This window comes from Piliocolobus tephrosceles, chromosome 15 (genome assembly GCF_002776525.5).
Source record: "Piliocolobus tephrosceles isolate RC106 chromosome 15, ASM277652v3, whole genome shotgun sequence".
In the NCBI taxonomy this organism is placed as follows: Eukaryota; Metazoa; Chordata; class Mammalia; order Primates; family Cercopithecidae; genus Piliocolobus; species Piliocolobus tephrosceles.
The window spans coordinates 107,031,377-107,047,969 of record NC_045448.1 but is presented as its reverse complement, the minus strand read 5'-3'; the positions used below and the strand labels follow the sequence as shown (position 1 = coordinate 107,047,969).

The 16,593-nt window shown below is 59.7% G+C and overlaps 2 protein-coding genes across 7 annotated transcripts in view; both read right to left on the bottom strand.

Annotated features, from left to right (window-relative positions):
• The window catches only part of ANKRD23 (ankyrin repeat domain 23), a 23,385-nt gene extending 19,651 nt beyond the window's left edge, over positions 1-3,734 (bottom strand). Inside the window, exon 1 of the mRNA XM_023211293.2 lies at positions 3,137-3,734. Coding sequence (XP_023067061.1) covers positions 3,137-3,734 — 598 coding nt within the window. The remainder of the gene's footprint in view (positions 1-3,136) is intronic.
• A 1,746-nt stretch (positions 3,735-5,480) lies between these two features.
• Positions 5,481-15,624, bottom strand: SEMA4C (semaphorin 4C). 6 transcript variants are annotated; one of them, XM_023211457.2, is made up of 15 exons: positions 15,270-15,624; positions 13,163-13,311; positions 11,687-11,835; positions 11,269-11,331; positions 11,068-11,166; positions 10,845-10,941; positions 10,606-10,722; positions 10,366-10,517; positions 10,107-10,282; positions 9,638-9,782; positions 9,326-9,548; positions 9,101-9,213; positions 7,476-7,633; positions 7,318-7,388; positions 5,481-7,197 (listed from the first exon to the last, which is right to left on the bottom strand). In XM_023211457.2, exons 2-15 carry the CDS (start codon positions 13,269-13,271, stop codon positions 6,368-6,370), a joined length of 2,502 nt encoding a protein of 833 aa, XP_023067225.1. In that variant the 5' UTR covers positions 13,272-13,311; positions 15,270-15,624; the 3' UTR covers positions 5,481-6,367. The 6 variants fall into 6 exon arrangements, with proteins under 6 accessions (XP_023067225.1, XP_023067224.1, XP_023067228.1 ...); XM_023211456.2 differs by having other exon boundaries at positions 13,163-13,308; XM_023211460.2 differs by lacking the exon at positions 15,270-15,624 and adding an exon at positions 14,577-14,605 and having other exon boundaries at positions 13,163-13,308.
• Positions 15,625-16,593: the final 969 nt, after the last annotated feature.

Here is a 16,593-nt window from a genome sequence, read left to right as displayed (position 1 = left end):
TTTTTTTTTTTTAGTAGAGACGGGGTTTCACTGTGTTAGCCAGGATGGTCGCGATCTCCTGACCTCGTGATCCGCCCACCTCGGCCTCCCAAAGTGCTGGGATTACAGGCTTGAGCCACTGCGCCTGGCCTGATACTATTTTTATTGAGTATTTTTTAATCTATGTTCATTAGGGATATTGGCCTATGGGTTTTTTTTGTTGTGTTGCAGAAAAATATTAAAGAGTGGTAAAGAAACAAGGAAGACAATGTACCAACATATATCTAATAGAAGTTCAAAAAAGGCTGGGCGTGGTGGCTCACGCCTGTAATCCCGGCACTTTGGGAGGCTGAAGCGGGCAGATCACTCGAGGTCAGAAGTTCAAGACTAGCCTGGCGAACATGGTAAAACCCCATCTCTACTAAATATACAAAAAAATTACCCAGGCATGGTGGTGAGTGCCTGTAATCCCAGCTACTCAGGAGGCTGAGGCAGGACTGCTTGAACCCAGGAAGCAGTGGTTGTTTTTCTTGAGACTCCAACTCAAAAAAAAAAAAAAAGGAAAAAAAAAAAAAAAAAAAAAAAGAGAGAGACAGAGGAACTGGATACAATGGGAGAAGAGGCATAATACATACAGGCACAATAAAATGGAAAGGACAATAAACCCAGAAAGTCAGTATGACTTGAAAAAAAAAAAAAATTCACACAACAGGCGGGCGGGGTGGCTCATGCCTATAATCTAATCATTTTGGGAGGCTGAGGAAGGAGGATCGCTTGAGACCACGAATCCGAGACCAGCCTAAGCAACATAGTGAGACCTTGTCTCTACAAAAAAATTAAAAATAAAAAAAATCCACAAAACCAAATAGATAGGGATCCTTTCCACATGTAGGAAATAGATAATAAATGAGTAAGCAAACAAAATAATGTAAGATTGTAAAGGCTGAGCACGGTGGCTCACGCCTGTAATCCCAGCACTTTGGGAGGCCAAGGGTGGGAGGATCACCTGAGGTCAGAGTTTGAGACCAGCCTAGCCAACATGGTGAAACCTCCTTTCTACTAAAAATACAAAATTAGCCAGGAGTGGTGGCAGGCACCTGTAATCCCAGGCATTCGGGGGGGGGCTGAGGGAGGAAAATCAGTTGAACCTGGGAGGCAGAGGTTGCAGTGAGCCGAGACTGCGCCACCGCACTCCAGCCTGGGTGACAAGAGCAAAACTCAGTCTCAAAAAAAAAAGTAAATTTTTAAACAAATGTATTAAAGTTAGTATTATTTGTAGGAGAGGTGATAGTCCTATGTTATTAAGTCTTCCCAACCAAGAACATGTACCTTTTCTTTTGTTAAGATAGTTTTTTTTGTTTTTTGTTTTTTGGTTTTTTTGAGACGGAGTCTTGCTCTGTCGCCCGGGCTGGAGTGCAGTGGCCGGATCTCAGCTCACTGCAAGCTCCGCCTCTCGGGTTTACGCCATTCTCCCGCCTCAGGCTCCGGAGTAGCTGGGACTACAGGCGCCCGCCACCTCGCGCGGCTAGGTTTTTTTTTTTGTATTTTTAGTAGAGACGGGGTTTCACCGTGTTAGCCAGGATGGTCTCAATCTCCTGACCTCGTGATCCGCCCGTCTCGGCCTCCCAAAGTGCTGGGATTACAGGCTTGAGCCACCGCGCCCGGCCTGTTTTTACTTTAAAAATAAATTTTATTGCACATACGAGTTTTACAACACAATGTTATCGGATACATATGGGCAGTAAAAGGGTTACTACAGTGAAGCAGATTAACAAATCTATAGTGAAGTGGATCCACAAATCTCACATAATTTCTTTTATTGGTGACAAAAGTAGCTAAAATTGGCTTATCAAATACACTGTTGCCATTAATGTTTTAAAGAACGTATTTGTTTGTCTGCACAAAGAAATGAGGAAATTGTTTGCAGTAAAAATTGGTTTTTATGAAAGCAAGATGCCGGGTGCGGTGGTTCACACCTGTAATCCCAATACTTTGGGAGGCCAAGGCGGGCGGATCATGAGGTCAGGAGTTCTGAGACCAGGCTGACCAATATGGTGAAACCCGTCTCTACTAAAAATACAAAAAACTAGCCAGGCATGGTAGCACACGCCTGTAATCCCAGATACTCAGGAGAGTAGAAGAATCACTTGAACCCAGGAGGCGGAGGTTGCAGTGAGCCGACATTGCGCTACTGCACCCCAGCCTGAACAAAAGAGGGAGACTCCGTCTCAAAAAACAAACAAACAAACAAAAAAAAAAGCAAGCAAGATGATAGATACATCAGAGTAACTGGCCTAACTTTGGATAATGCAATGTTTACTTCTTAACAGCACTATTGACATTTATGGGCCGATGATTACTGCAGGGAGCTGACCTGTGCATTGTATCATGTATATAGCATCTCTTGTCTCTACCGACTACACACCTGTAGCACCCTCCCGATTGTGACAACCCAAAATGTCTCCAGACATTCCCTCAAGTCTCTTAAAGGGCAGAACTGCCCCCAGTTGAGAACTAGCGTGTTTAGGGAGGGTTTCTGAGGAGATGGCATTGGAGCTGGGATCTGAAGAAAAGCATCAGCTAGCTTAACGGTTGTAGGAAGTTCATTCGAAGGAGATGGGACAGCAAATCCAATGGCCTTAACTCAGGAAAAGGTCTTGCATGTTTGAGACACCAAAACAAGACCAGTGTGGCTGCGGCGTACGTAGTGACTGGGAGAAGAAAAGCATGAGAAATAAAATGAGGGAGAGAAGTAGAGGCGCCAGGGGTGGGTCGACAGAGCTTTGTAGGCCATAACGGGGAATGATCTGAGTTCTAATTTTCAATAAGCCGCTCTGGCTGCTGTGTGAGGGTAGAAAACCCTGTAGGAGGGCAATCGTGGAAGAGAAAGGCCCTCTGAGGCAACCACTTCAGCAGTGCAGAGGACAGTGGTAGGAGGGGCGGAGGGAAGCAGGCAGGTGGCAGAACCGTGGTAAAGGAAGGGTTCCATGAGAATGCTTGCACAGCAGTGGCAATTGAGGGCTGCATCCGCACGGGTAGACGACACAGCACCGTAGCACCATGGTTCCCGACACTCAGAAGCAGCACCTTGCTTTCCCGCCCTCCTCTGTTCCTATTGCCACCATAATCTCTGTATAATCTTGGCCAAACGTGTTACCTCTCTGGGTCCCACAGATGAGATACCGTGCCCTGCCTCGAAGGCTGCCCGTGCGAAGTTCTTGCCATCTCCAAAGCATGCAGGCTGCCTGGCACCCGGGGCCAAACAAGGGCCAGTGCCCTCCTTCACCGCGCAGCCCCCAGGCCTGCAGCCCCTCAGGAGGGGTGCAATGCCCCAGGTGCAGATTCTGCTCCCCGGCCCCTCTCTCCGACACCTGAGCAGGCTTGCGTCTCCCAGGTGAGGTCGTCCCCCGCCACTCGGGAGGGTTATGGAAACCAGTGTCTCGGCTTCCCCGCCGCCCGCGACACAGATGCCTCCTGGCTGAGCTAGTGCGGGCCCCTGGCAGGCTCTCAGTACGCGGGAACCACGAGTCCCGCCCGCCCTCCTGCACCAGGCCCCAAGCTCTCGGGGCCCAGTTCACCCGCCTCTCCTTGGCCCCGCGCCTCCTCCTTGGGCCGGGGCCTGGCGAGAGCCACCAAGGCCGCGCGGCAGCCTCACCCCTCTCGAAGTCCATCTCCTCCAGCGTCTGCTGTACGCCGAGCACCGCGCCGGGATGCGAGCAGCAGGGCCCATCAGCGCAGGGCCTCGGCGTCGCCATTACGGCCCCGGCGCCGGCAGACCTGGCCCGGGTCTCAGGCTCGGCCTCCGCGGGAGGGGCTGACGTAGGGCCCGCCCCGCGTCCCGGATCTGGCTGCTTGGCGTCCGCGGCTCTCGTCCTAGTCCCGCCTCCTCGCCAAAACCGACCAATCATATGCCTAGGCCTCAGCTCAAAAGCCAATTGCAGAGGTAGGGCGGGGCTTGTTGCGCCGGGCCATGCCCCGAGGCGGCCGCGCGAGGGCGTCAGAGGCTAAGCGGAGGCGCTGGGTTCCGGGAGCGGCGCGCCGCGGGAGGGCCGCTAGGCCGCCTGGCCTTGCAGGGTGTAGGGATGAGGCGGCTGGGTCCCGTCGGGAGCTTTCCAGTTACCTTCGCCATGACCCAGCCCTCCAGCGACCTCTCTGGCTCTTCTCTTTACCGCCCCTAGTCCCGCCGGGCTGCTAGGGCAGGGAGGCGCCACACGCTCCACGGTCTTTTTATTGAGACCGAGTCTCGCTCTGTCACCCAGACTGGAGTGCAGTGGCGCGATCTCGGATCACTGCAACCTCCGCCTCCCGGGTTCAAGCGATTCTCCTGCGTCAGACTCCTGAGTAGCTGGGACTACAAGCGCCCGCCACCACTCCTGGCTAATTTTTTGTATTTTTTTTGTAGAGACGGGGTTTCACCGTGTTAGCCAGGATGGTCTCGATCTCTTGACCTCGTGATCCGCTCGCCTCGGCCTCCCAGAGTGCTGGGATTACAGGCGTGAGCCATCGCGCCAGGGCGCGCTCCACGGTCTTTACCCCCTCTTCCTGGCACCACCCCGGGCCAAAAACGACCGCCCCGAGGCAGCGGCAAAGTGCCGGCTGGAAAGGCCTCGTCCCCGTACCCGCTCTTCCTTACAAGTCCAGCAAGGGGCAGGTGGCCACAACTTGTCCTGCCTGTAGCTCCACCTCGAGGGCAGGGGCAGGGCCTTGGTTTGTGTAGAACCCCCTGGCCCCACAGTGGGCGCTGAGTTTACCAAATCGGTCTTCATGATCAGAACCCTCTGGGCGGCCCTCTGCAGACCGTGCACCCGCGCAGTGTGCTCCTCAGCGGACCCCAGCCTTCTCAATTCCCAGTTAAAACCCAGGCAGCTGCCTGCTTAAGTCACGATCAAGTGTACAGGGGAGACCTCACTTCCACCGCCTGACTGGTTTAGAAAGGGTGCACGAACGACAGAATGCAGGTTGGGTTCTGTGCCAGTCCCTCTCCAGGACAGTGGTCTGGTGCACACTGGGTGTTAAGTTCCTTTCCCCCCTAGCTGGGGCACTGAAGACCCTAGCATTCCTGCTGGGTGGAAGGCTGGAAGTCATTTCTCCTCCCCTAAGCGGGTTGAGAACCCCATCCTCACACAAACAACGATCTCATCTCCACAACCTTCCACTCCTTTGGCCCCTCACTCCCACTAACCGTCCTGAGTTCTGGGAAGGCACCCCCGCCCCCCAACTCCGCTTCTCCCCTGGACTCCCAGTGCCCTGACTTCTCCTTCTGGCCGGAAGCCAAAGCTGGCTCCCAGGGGGCTGTGGCCACGGTCTGGTTCCCAGCCCCGCAGCCACCACTGTGGGAAAACACTGGAACTGGGTTGTTCCCTCCCACAGGCAGGGACCACAAAAGTGGTGGCCGCCCTGGGACTGTGGGGGAGGCCCAGTCCAGCCTCCGTCCACCCAGAGCTTTCCCTCTCCGTACCCAGAAGGGCTTTAGCCCAAACATCTTAGCCCCATCCCAGAAATCGTTTCATTTTCTCCATTTTATTTGTCAATATAAAAATACTCAAATATTTACAACAAATAAATACGCGGGGACACAATAAGTTACACCGTTAGGAGCCCCCCTCCTAGGGCTGGAAGGGAGTATGCCATTGTCCACAGCAGTCCTATCCTCTCTCCCCTCACACAGCCTTTCCCAGCCCTGTACAGGAAGAAGGCAAGTATAAAATACCACTGAACCCCGAGGCCAAGTGGGAGGCCCCACCCACCCTTCCCCCAAAACACACAGGAGGCTCCATCTCCCTCCCCCCACCCTGAAAACATTCACAGCCCTAGGAGCAGGACTAGGCCCACCCCGAGCCCTGCACTCCCCGCGAAGGGGCACAGCACCCTGCCCACCCCACCCCCATATGTACATCGCTGCCCGACATTCGGGACAGTGGGGGTAGGAGAGGCAAAGTGATACGACCCCTTCCCCTTCATAGCTCCAATGACTCACCAGGAGGACCCAGGCCAAGGGAAGACTTGACAGAAACAGAAAGGCTATGCCACAAGCACGCACGCGCGTGCGCACACACACACACACACACAGACACACAAACACACGTGCAAATACAGACAAACACACATCTTGACATTTCTGCCTTGAAAAGTTTTGGCGGCTGGGGTCCCGCGTGTCTGTGATTCACAGAGAGGAAGATGCCTTCTGCGAGGCTGGTGCCCTGGTGAGCCACACCAAGTGGCAGTGCCCGTGCTGAGCAGAGCAGGTCCTCATGGCCGGGTGGGTGCTGGGCAGTATCTGTCCCAGACAGAGCAGGTGCCCATGCCATGTCCCTGAGGTAGCTGGTGCCTGTGCAAAAGTAGGAGCTACACCTCCCACGCTTCCCGCCGACGCGGTGGGGGTTTCCCCTCATACTGATGACTCCTCGGGGTTGGAGTCGGGCAGTGGCTGGCGTTGCTGCAGTTTGCGTCTCAGTTCGTCCGCAAGCTCAGGCAGGGGGTGCCCGAGCCCTCCCCGGTCCTCCCCTCCTAGTTGTAAGCGCACGTAACCATTGGCATTTGAGTTCCGCCCACCCCCCAAGTGAAGCCGAGTTGGAGAAGGCAGAGGCTGGCCTGGGATGCCTGGAGGTGGCGAAGGGGGCCCCCCGCCGGGCTGGCACCGGGCATGCCCAGGTACTATCTTAAGGGAGCCATCTGAATAGTAGTAACCGACAGGATCCCAAAGTTTCTCATCTGGTTCAGGACAGGGCCGGAAGGGGGGGCTGGTGGGCTCCTTGGGCAGCTCCAGGGGGTACACCAGGGTCCTCTCAGTAGCCTTGGCCCCTTTCTCCAGCTCTTCCCGCAGCCGCCGGCGCAGTGACAGCACCAGCAGCAGCAGCACCAGGCACACGGCCCCCAGGGCCACCACCGCCAGCCACACCAGCCCCAGGTTTTCCAGGGGGGCCCGGGCCTCCAAGGTCACCGACGGGCCTGCCACGACAGCCACAAGGTAGCCTTCAGCAGCTAGCCGCGCCCCCTGCTCCTCTGAAAAGCAGTGGTAGGCCCCAGCGTGGCGGGGCTGGGCGGCCATCACAACTAAGGCCTGGAGCCGGGCATCGTAGAGGAAGGAGCCGGGCTGTTCCGCAGGCAGGTCCCGGTCCCCAAAGGTCCAGCGGGCATGGGCCAAGTTGGAGGAGAGGTGGCAGGGCAGCACCAGGTCTGTGCCCGCCACCACCGTGATGTTTTTGGGAGTGGGCCTGACTGCAGTGGCAGAGAAAAGAGAGTGCATGTTAGTACAGGAAAGCAGGGCTAGGGAAGAGAACAGAAACTCCAGCTCTGGTCCAGGGCTCAGCCCGACGCGAGGGGAATGAAAAAGCTCACCTTTCTTACTGCCTCGGAGGTTGCAGATGGCTGAAGTGTCCGAGATCATCACATGCTGGATCAGCAGAGATCTGGTAGGGGAGGTAGGGTACATCAGCAGCCTGGCTCCAACCACCCTGAGTCCCTGCTGGTCCTGGTCTATGTAGAGCCCAACTCACCCAGAGTGGCCACCCACGGCCACACAGCGGCTGGTGTTGACGCTCCAGGCGCAATAGGGGTCCCGGGCGAGGACACAGTCTGCACAGGAGCGGTACTTCATGCAGTCGGCCAGGGGCAGCTGCACCAGCTGAGAGCGGGAGCCGGCAAAGAGCAGCTTCTGTGAGAGAAGCAGGGCGCAGAAGGGGGGTCAGCCAGGGCCACACCGCGGGAGGGGCGGCCGGACCAGAACGCAGCATGGGGACAGCTTGGACTTCTGCAGGGGGCACAGGACGGGGCACCAGAAGGAGGAACAAGGGAACAAGGCAGAGCTGTAGTGCTGAAAAGGGAACTCTAAGAACTGCAGAACTCAGAGGACTTACACAGGCCAGATGCAATCCTAAGCCCCTTATAGACGTGACCTTATTAGAAAGGGATGATGGGGCTGTGAGGCCAAAAAGTATAATCACACACACTCACACACATAGTGCCGGAAATACATTTCCCTCAAGGCCCATCAGCCCTCACAACAGCAGCAGCAGAACATGTTTTCCTGCTTCGACAGTGGATGCCAATCTGTGTGTTTATTCAACCACACACTTTCTTTCTGCCATTATTCCATGTTCTGGGGGACAATTTTGAGTCACAATAGGTGGTAAAACGCAAACAAATCAAAGTTCAGGAGGTGTAGCAAACATGCCACAAGAGTACTGCACAAGGCAACTGGGCACAGCAGGTCATGCCTGGAATCCAAGCACTTTGGGAGGCTGAGGTGGGCAAATCTCCAACTTGATTAGGAGTTTAAGACCAGTCTAGTCAACATGGTAAAACCTTATCTCTACTAAAAATACAAAAATGAGCCGGGCATGGTGGCATGTGCCTGTAGTCCCAGTTACTTGGGAGGCTGAGGCAGAATTGCTTGAACCTGGGAGGTGGAGGTTGCAGTCAGCTGAGATCACGCCACTGCACTCCAGCCTGGGCGACAGAGTGAGACTCCATCTCAACAAAAACAAAAACAAAAAACCTTTAGCTGGGCGCACCTGTAATCCCAGCTACTTAGGAGGCTGAGGCAGGAGAATAGCTTCAACCTGGGAGGTGGAGGTCGCAGTGAACTGAGATCGCATCAGCCTGGGTGACAGAGTGAGACTCTGTCTCAAAAAAAACCAAAGGAGGATTGCACAAGGATATAATGCAAGCACTTCAGGGAAACACTCATGGACATGGAGGGCTGGGACCAAAGAGCAACCGGGGGCTGGAAGGAAACCACCATGGTGAAGGCATCATAAACATCTCACAGCCTGGGAGGTCTGGTCACAGGGGCATGGTCAGGGAAGAGGCCAGAGCCAGGACCACGGCACAGCTTGGAGGGTCTGAAGCAAACATGGGAGTAGTTACCAAGGCCCGATGCTGGGAGTGCGGCCCCGTGACCTGGCTATATATCATGGCCCTGTGCAGTGCAGATTCCATTCTGCTTTCATTCTCGTTTCCAGGAACCCACCCGAAGTTAGGCAAGGTGTGCATCCAAGCGTGTGTGTGTTCCTAACTCTGCACTGGCCAAGCATGTAGGCCCAACTGGGAGAAGCAGCCAGACGGAGAGAGTGAGACGGGCAGTGCTGGGGACAGTGGCAGATGGGGCCCAACTCACTACCTTGCTCTGAGACAGCACCAGGCTCCCCATGGGCTCCTGGTCGAACAGCTGCAGCTCTTCAATCAGGTGAACCCAGGGCCCCAGGCTCACGGCCTTGAGCAGCCAGCCGTCTCCTGGGGGGTGCAGGGGGGAAGGTATAAATGACAGGGCACAGATCTCCCTGCCCTGGGCACACGGGCTTCTGCCCAGCCTTGAGCAGCCATGCCTGCATACCCATGCACCCACCTGTGCCAATGAACAGCACTGTATAGGTGGCTCCATCAAGTCCTGTAACCCGGTCGGCCACCAGGTGGGTGAAGTTGGTGCCCTTCTTCACGAGCAGGGGGCGGCTCCACCGAGGCCCCACCTGCTCCTCCATCAGCGGGTGCTTCTTGATGAAGTTGAGGGTGTTGTCGGGCAGCTCCAGGGAGCTGGTGTAGCCGTGGCGCCGGTGCCAGTTGTTAATGCACTGCGGGCAGGATGTGGGGGGCAGGCCATCAGCAGGGTGAGATGGCACCGCAGCTAGGTGGGGAGACGCATCCCTGCCCCAGCACTCACCGAGCCAGGCCGAGGGCTGGGTACAGGGTCGGTGTAGCGGCCCCACTTCTGGGCTTGCTCCCGGTACTCCTTGTAGGGGCCCTCAAACACCCGCTGGATCTCTTCCAACTGGTACTCACAGACGGCCGACAGGTACATGTCACCCCTGTCGCAGTGAGAGGGAGCCCAGGGTCAGGTATCCACCTTATCCCTTCCCACCCCAGCTCAGGGCAAGCAGCAGGAAGGCAAGGCCCGGCACAAAACAGCCATGGGTACCAGAATGACCTGGCAGCTCAAAAGTGCCACCTGGCATAGGGCCCTGCCTGTTCACAGGCAGCTCTGAAAGGGGCAGGTGCCAGCATTCTCCTTGGCTTCTGGACACCTGGCTTCCTGGACTGCCTCTGAGGCCTGCTCCAGGTTCCCACCCATGCACCATCCCTGATCTGAACCCCAGCTCCTCCCCACTCTGCAGGAGCCCTGGCCAACTCACCACCGCGCTTGAAAAACCCCAAAGAACGTGGTGTTGTGCCAGGAGGTGTCCTGCAGGGTGTGCACCGCCTGCAGCTGGTTGAAGTAGAGCTGCCAGTCCGGGGCAGAGCACGCCAGCCGCGCCTTCAGGAACGTGGTCCACTTCTTCTGCAGGGTCCGCGCGCCCCCCATATCGCCCTGGCAGACGGCAAGGGGACACGGCCTGTCAGCCCCGCCGGGCCAGCAGGGCTCCCGGGGCCCACCGCTGTGAGACTTGGTACCTTGCAGACGCGGGCCACACGAGCCACCACCTGCTCAGCATAGCAGTCAGACTCCACTGCCCGCTCCCTGAAGAAGAAGTAGACCTTGTCGTCGTCCCCCGTGAAGCTGCCCACACTCTCGGGTACATAGGCAGAGCCTACAAAGTGAGGTTCTGTGGGAAGGGGAGGAGGTCAGCAGGGAGGGGCTGGGCCCTGGGGGGCCTCCCACCCACGGCTCCCACAGGCCCCCCGGGGGCTCACCGTTGAGCCAAAAGGCCAGATACTCTGTCTTCATGGAGTGGTGCGGCCCCATGTTACGCAGGATAATGGGTTCCGTGCCCAGGAAGTTGTTGAGTGTGGCCGAGTACAGCTCACCATCTATGGGAGACAGCAGTCAGCTACAGACCGTACATGAGATACGGACACATCCGGCCAACACAGCCCCAAGTGGAACCAAGCCCCAAGGACTCACCCAGCCTGCATGGGGGGCAGCCACTCACCCACAAGGAGTCCAGTGTGGCCCTTAGCTGGGTCATAGGGACACTTGCCCTTCCCATCTTCAAACTCTCCACGCTCCAAAGTGAAGGTGAGCATGTTCTAGGGACAGAGAGAGATGATGAGGAGATGCTCAAGGGCGGGGCCCTGCGGGCCACATCCAAGAGTCCACAGAAGGGGGAGGAGGGCGGGGGACTGGGGACACCGAGATGGGAGGGCAGCACTCACGATGTAGGTGCACTTGGGCTGGAAGGCATAGGTGCCACAGGCGTACAGGTGGGAGGCATTGTAGGGCTGCAGGAAGCGGATGAAGTTGAAGCACTCGGTCTGGGGGCAGAAAGATGTCCGGTTAGGGAGAGCGTGAGGCCCAGAATGGGAGGAGACGCCCTGGGGTGAAGGCAGCACCAGGAGCAGTGTCCAAGCACCCACCTGGTTGTTCTTCCCTTTCTGGATACACTCAGTCTTCTTCTCTGCGGGGGCCTCCCAGGAGATCTGGGGACAGGGAAGGGATGTCAGCCACGTCACAGGTACGGACTGAGCACGTGTTACAAGCACAGCCTGCAGCAGCAACACAGGGACGCCCAGTACAGAGGCATGGGCCCTATTCCTTGGGGGCTTCCTTCAGTACAGAATGGAAGCCCCAAACCACCCCACTACACAGAATTCAGTAAGTGCCAGAGAGGAGAGGAATGCCGCATGCTGACCCCAACCAGAGGGCAGGTCCCGGATGCCCACCAGCAGCACTTCTGTGGGGGCTGCCAGGCTGAGGGACCACTTGGCCAAGCACAGCCCCTCTGCACCTTGCCCTCTGGCAGGCCTGCCTGCCTCCCGCTGCCCCACCTCTCACCGCTCCTTGCAGCTCCAGGGCCTCCATGCTGAAAGCAAACAGGGCCTCTCGGGCCCCCACGTACAGAAGCCCAGTCTGCTCCGTCAGCGTCAGTGTCAGGAAGTCCTGGATGCCCGTCTGGGAGAACCGTCGCACTACCGTGGCCAGCTCTGCAGGGGCAAGCATGGCTGCTGATGGGCAGGACCCCTGGGGCTCAACAGCCCTCAGTCTTCCTCCATGAGAGCCAGCACCCCATGCCACAAACAGATGCCAGCCAAATCCCCTGATTGGCAATAAAGGACACTTTTGAAACAGGCTTTGGCCCTGACAGCTCCACCCGGGCCTCCCTAGCCTTTCCCAGGCTGGGAGGAGGCAAATCCAGGCTGCTGGGAGGAAGGAAGGATATCTCAGCCACAGCTTCCGGCCAGAGGAAGCCATCAGACTGATGGCTCTTGCTCTCAGGGTCAATGGCACCTCCGGCCACAGGGCTGGGCACCCCCACCCCACCCTCACTTCCTCGGCCGCTGCTTCCTTCTTTGCCCTGCTGCCCGCTGCCTCTATCAGAGTCTGGCAGGGCAGGAGGCACAGATGGCTATGAGTACTCCCTGCCTCAGGAAACCCTTCACTGCAGGAGGACCCCAATCCAGGCTGCCAGAGATGCGAGCACAGCAGGCCACTAGGACAGGCGGGGATGGCAGGAGGGGAGCTGGGCTGTGAGCCAGGCCAGGGAGGTCCGGAGAAACCAGAGGCTCAGAGAGCGGAGATGGGGCTGGGGCCTGGGAAGTTTTGCTGCCACTGTAGTCACGTGATTCCTACATCAGCTGCCAAATATGGCTGCCGACCTGTCCTCAGGGTCCCCCCAAACCAGCCTTAGTCTCTGGAGGCAACGCTGGCTCCAGACACAGGCCAGCATGGCAGGGCTTCACTGGCACCCGAGTGGAGCCTGTGGGAGGTGAGCTCATCCCAGGTCCCCAGAGCGCACGGCTGATACAAACACCTGACATCACCTTTCACACGGGTGTGTGCACACGGGGCACTGCTGGGTCCCCACTATGCCCCGGCAGCCATGTGAGCATGTGCACATACATACATGCTTCCAGGGCCACCAGAGGGTATGATGACGACAGGGCAGTAGGAGGACTTGGGGGGACCCTGGGGAGCCAGGGGAGAGAGCCTCCAGTTTGTATTTATCCCGGTTCCAGTTTCTCTTTAGGCTCCCAGTGCCAGTGACAATTCAAGAAGCGAGGTGTGGAGAGGACGAGGCAGAAGGTTCTCCCTCGCACACCTGGGCAGGCAGTCTGGGGTGGGGAGTTGGACAGAGCTCCCCCAGAGGAGCCTAACCCCAGGTCCCAACCTGCACTGCCTGTTCTTGGCCCCTGGGGTCACTCGAGTTTCTTAGAAAGCTGTGCCACACACATCAGAATAAAGCCAGCACACTATCGGGGCAACTCCTCAACAGCCTGTCCCCACTTCCTCCTCACCCCTCCAGGCACTCACCCCCAGAAGACACTGTCTTCCGCGGCACAAGGTCCCACCACACCTCAGCCCCAATGCCCAGGCCCCACAGCCTCGCTGCCAGCAGCCAGACAGCCCAGTGTGGGGCCATGGCGCAAGCCCCGGCTCTGAGCTTCAGGCCAGCTGTCCTGCTGAGGGAAAAGACATGGTCAGAAAACACAGCCAGAGAAAGCAAACCAGAGGGGCCCGCAGCAGGAGAGGCCACGGGACTCCTCATCAGGCCTTCCAGGAGCCCTGGTGCCCTCCTTCCCCTTCTCTTTGGAGGTGGACCTAAGCCCCCACACTTGGCCTCTGCCTACAAGACCACGGGTCTCCCTGGGAAGCGGGGAGGAGCTGAGTCGGCTGCAGGCTAAACAGGCTCCGGGAAGCCCTCCCCGGCCTCCAGACCCCCCACTACCTGTGCACAACCGGAAGTCATTTGAGAAAAAAGGGGACGCCCCCCCCAACATACACACTCAGGCCTAAGAGATTTGAGAGTTTCTTGAAAGAATCTCAGGCAGAAGGGCTTGCAGCCACTGGGGCTCCGGACCCCGTCAACACCAAATACTGGCAGGAAAACTCCTTAGGGCGACGAGGGCATGCGGTGGGGTAGGCGGTGGGGAAAGCCCCACAGGGAGACCTGGTGCGGCCGGCTGCGGGCAGAGGTCCCTGTCCCGACCTGTCCCCTTCCCCAGCGCAGACAATAGCCCGGCAGAACCCCAAACCCCGCTCCACATCAGCAGGGCAGGAGTGGGAGCAGGGCCGGGAGCGAAGGAGCCCAGCTTCCCGAGGCCCCTTTGTTGCCCAAGAGGGAGGCAGGAAGTGGGTGGGATGGGCGTGGAAATGACCAGGGCCTCATCCTGTTCCTCGCACTGCCTCCTCCCAGACACCAGCCCCCTGGCGGAGGGGCGGCGGGGGCACCGAGCTCGGGTCGAGTCGGGGACTCCGGCGGCGCGCGCAGGCGGCGGGGGGAAGTAGGGGCAGGGCCGTGAGGGGGTTCCCCCCGGCCGCTGGCAACACGCCGCGCACGGCCGGCACCCGCTGCGCTCCCGCGGCTCTGACGAACCTTCCCAACTCGGGGACTGCGCCCCAGGGACCCTGGCCTGGGAGGGCCAGCGGGATTGGCTTCCCCCGCTCCAGCCTTCCCGTGCCGGGGGCGGGGACGCAGAAGCTGGGGACCTGCTCACCCCCAAACAAAGGGTCCTTGCCAAGACCCCGTCCCGGGTCCCCCCGGGTTCTCCCCTCCCCCAGCTCCAGGGATTTGAACGCAAACAAAGCGGCGGCGCGGGGAGCGTGGCGAGCCCGGCCTGCGGACGCCCCCTGTCGGCCCAGAGCCCCGGCGCGGGAGGGCGGGGGAAGGGGGCTGCGCCCCAGACCAGCCCCGCAAAACGCCCCCGGCCCCATCTCGGCTCCTTACCGAGGATCGGGCTGCACCCCGTGGCGTGCTCCGAGGATCCGCCCGGCAGCGATGCTCCCACCCGCAGCTCCCCCAGGGCGAGGAAACGGGCAGCCAGCGGGAGGGGGCTGGGAGGAGGGGTGCTGGCTCCAGGCGGGGCGCCCCACACCCTCGCCCACCCCGAGCGGCCAGACGTGGACCGCGGCGCTCCCTGCAGGGCGAGCGCTCCAGCCGGGGACAGCGCGGCCCGGCTCGGTCCGGGGGCCTGGCTTTCCGGGACAACCCGCCTCCCCAGCGGAACTGGCGGGCGGGGGGCCGCGGCAGGGAAATCCGATCCCACAACATCGGCCTCGCTCCAAGCCCGCCCCAAACTTTCCATCGGGGGTGGGAGCGCCGAGGGCAGTCCAGGAGCCTGGCGAGGATCCCGGCCGCGGACCGGACCGCGCGAGGAACCCTCACCGCCCGTAGCCCCTCGCTGGAGCGTCCCTCCGGCCCCGGGGCTGCGGGCGCTGTGCGTCCCACTCCCGAGACCCTGAGAAGCAGCCGCGCGGGGCGCAGGAAGGATCCCCGCGGACAGGAGTCTCCGCCACCGCGGCTCCCCGCGCCCCAGCCCCTGTCCCTCTCGCATCCGGCAGCCCCTGCCCACGCAAGGGGACAAAGCGGCGGCTCCGGGGCCCCGCGGCTCCAGCCTCCCGCAAGCCCGGCCTCGCTCACCTCTTGCGCGCAGCTCCAGTCCCCGGACGCCGCCCTCGCGTTCGACTCCGACCGCCGTCCGCCCCTGGCCCCGCGTCGCCGCCTGCCCGCTCGCGCCCGCCAGTCCTCCGCGGCCCCTCCGCCACCGCCCCTCCGTCCCCGCGCCCCTGGGCTCGGGCTCCCCGCGCCACCACGGCGGGCGCCGGCTCTTTCTCCAGCGCGGCCGCGGCTCTCCGCCCCCTTCCCCGTGACGTCAGGCTGGGGGGGTCGAGCGCAGGCCGGGGGCGGGCCGCGAAGGCTCGCTCGGGAGGGGGCTGCGACCCGCAGCGACCTGTGGACCCGCCCGCTCTCCGCCCGGGGGCTTGGACCTCCGCCCCTCCGGGTGCCCGGCCCTCAACCCTTCCGGGTGTCCGGCCGCCCCGGGGCTCGGAGTCGCGGGCTGCGCCACAGCGCCCGGAGGGAGGTGGGGCGGGGGCGGGACTCCGATATGGCCACGGGGGAATCACACTCACCCGGTCTTTCCGAAGTGTACCCCGAAGACCCCCGGCGGGCTGGGCTGGGGAGAGGGACTCCCAACCCTGCAGTTGCAGAAACGACCGCAGGCGAGCCACGTCGAGGCGAGTATCCCGGGGAGGCACGCTGGGGAAACCGAGGCGTCTCTTGGGGCGGACCAGAGGGGTCTGCCTTTTGGCCCCCAATTCTGCCTGCTTCTAGGTCCCGAGGACCACTGGTCCCTGCCCTCAAGTCTGGAAAGGGTTTCACCAGCCAGGAAGACTCTTCAATCAACAGAAGGGGTCTGCTCCTGCTTCTCACGCTTTGGGCAAAGCGCCTATCCCCAGAAAATGACTCCTGGTGCCACTGGAAGGCTGATTAACAAGTGGCATGAGCCCTACTGTTCAGATGAAAGGGGCTGGGGGGGAGCCACGCTGCAGAACCACCGCCACCTTCAGAACTACCAGCCTCCGCCCACAGCCACTCCTAGAAACAACTTGTAGCTCTGGCCTCATGGGCGGTGCAGCGTCCTTCCTGCCAGCTGGTCCTCTGAGCTGGGCAGGTGGTTAGAAGAGGTGGTCCTCATGGAGGACACCCCACGGGCACCTGGAGACAGATGCTACCTCCTGGCTAGGGGCAAAAGGCAGAGGTGAAGGGACTTGAGGCCCTGAGGTTTGGCGGTAAGGTTAAGCCAGGGCGCAGTCCTGGAGGGGAGTCCCGAACACTTCAGGCCCCGTCAGCCCATCTGGATTATAAATCAGTCCGACAGCAGCTTTTGTTCTGGGTTAAAACTTGGCATCTGAAAAGTGGAGACCAGAAGAGTGGTGGAGATAACTGAGAAAAGCAGCCCAGT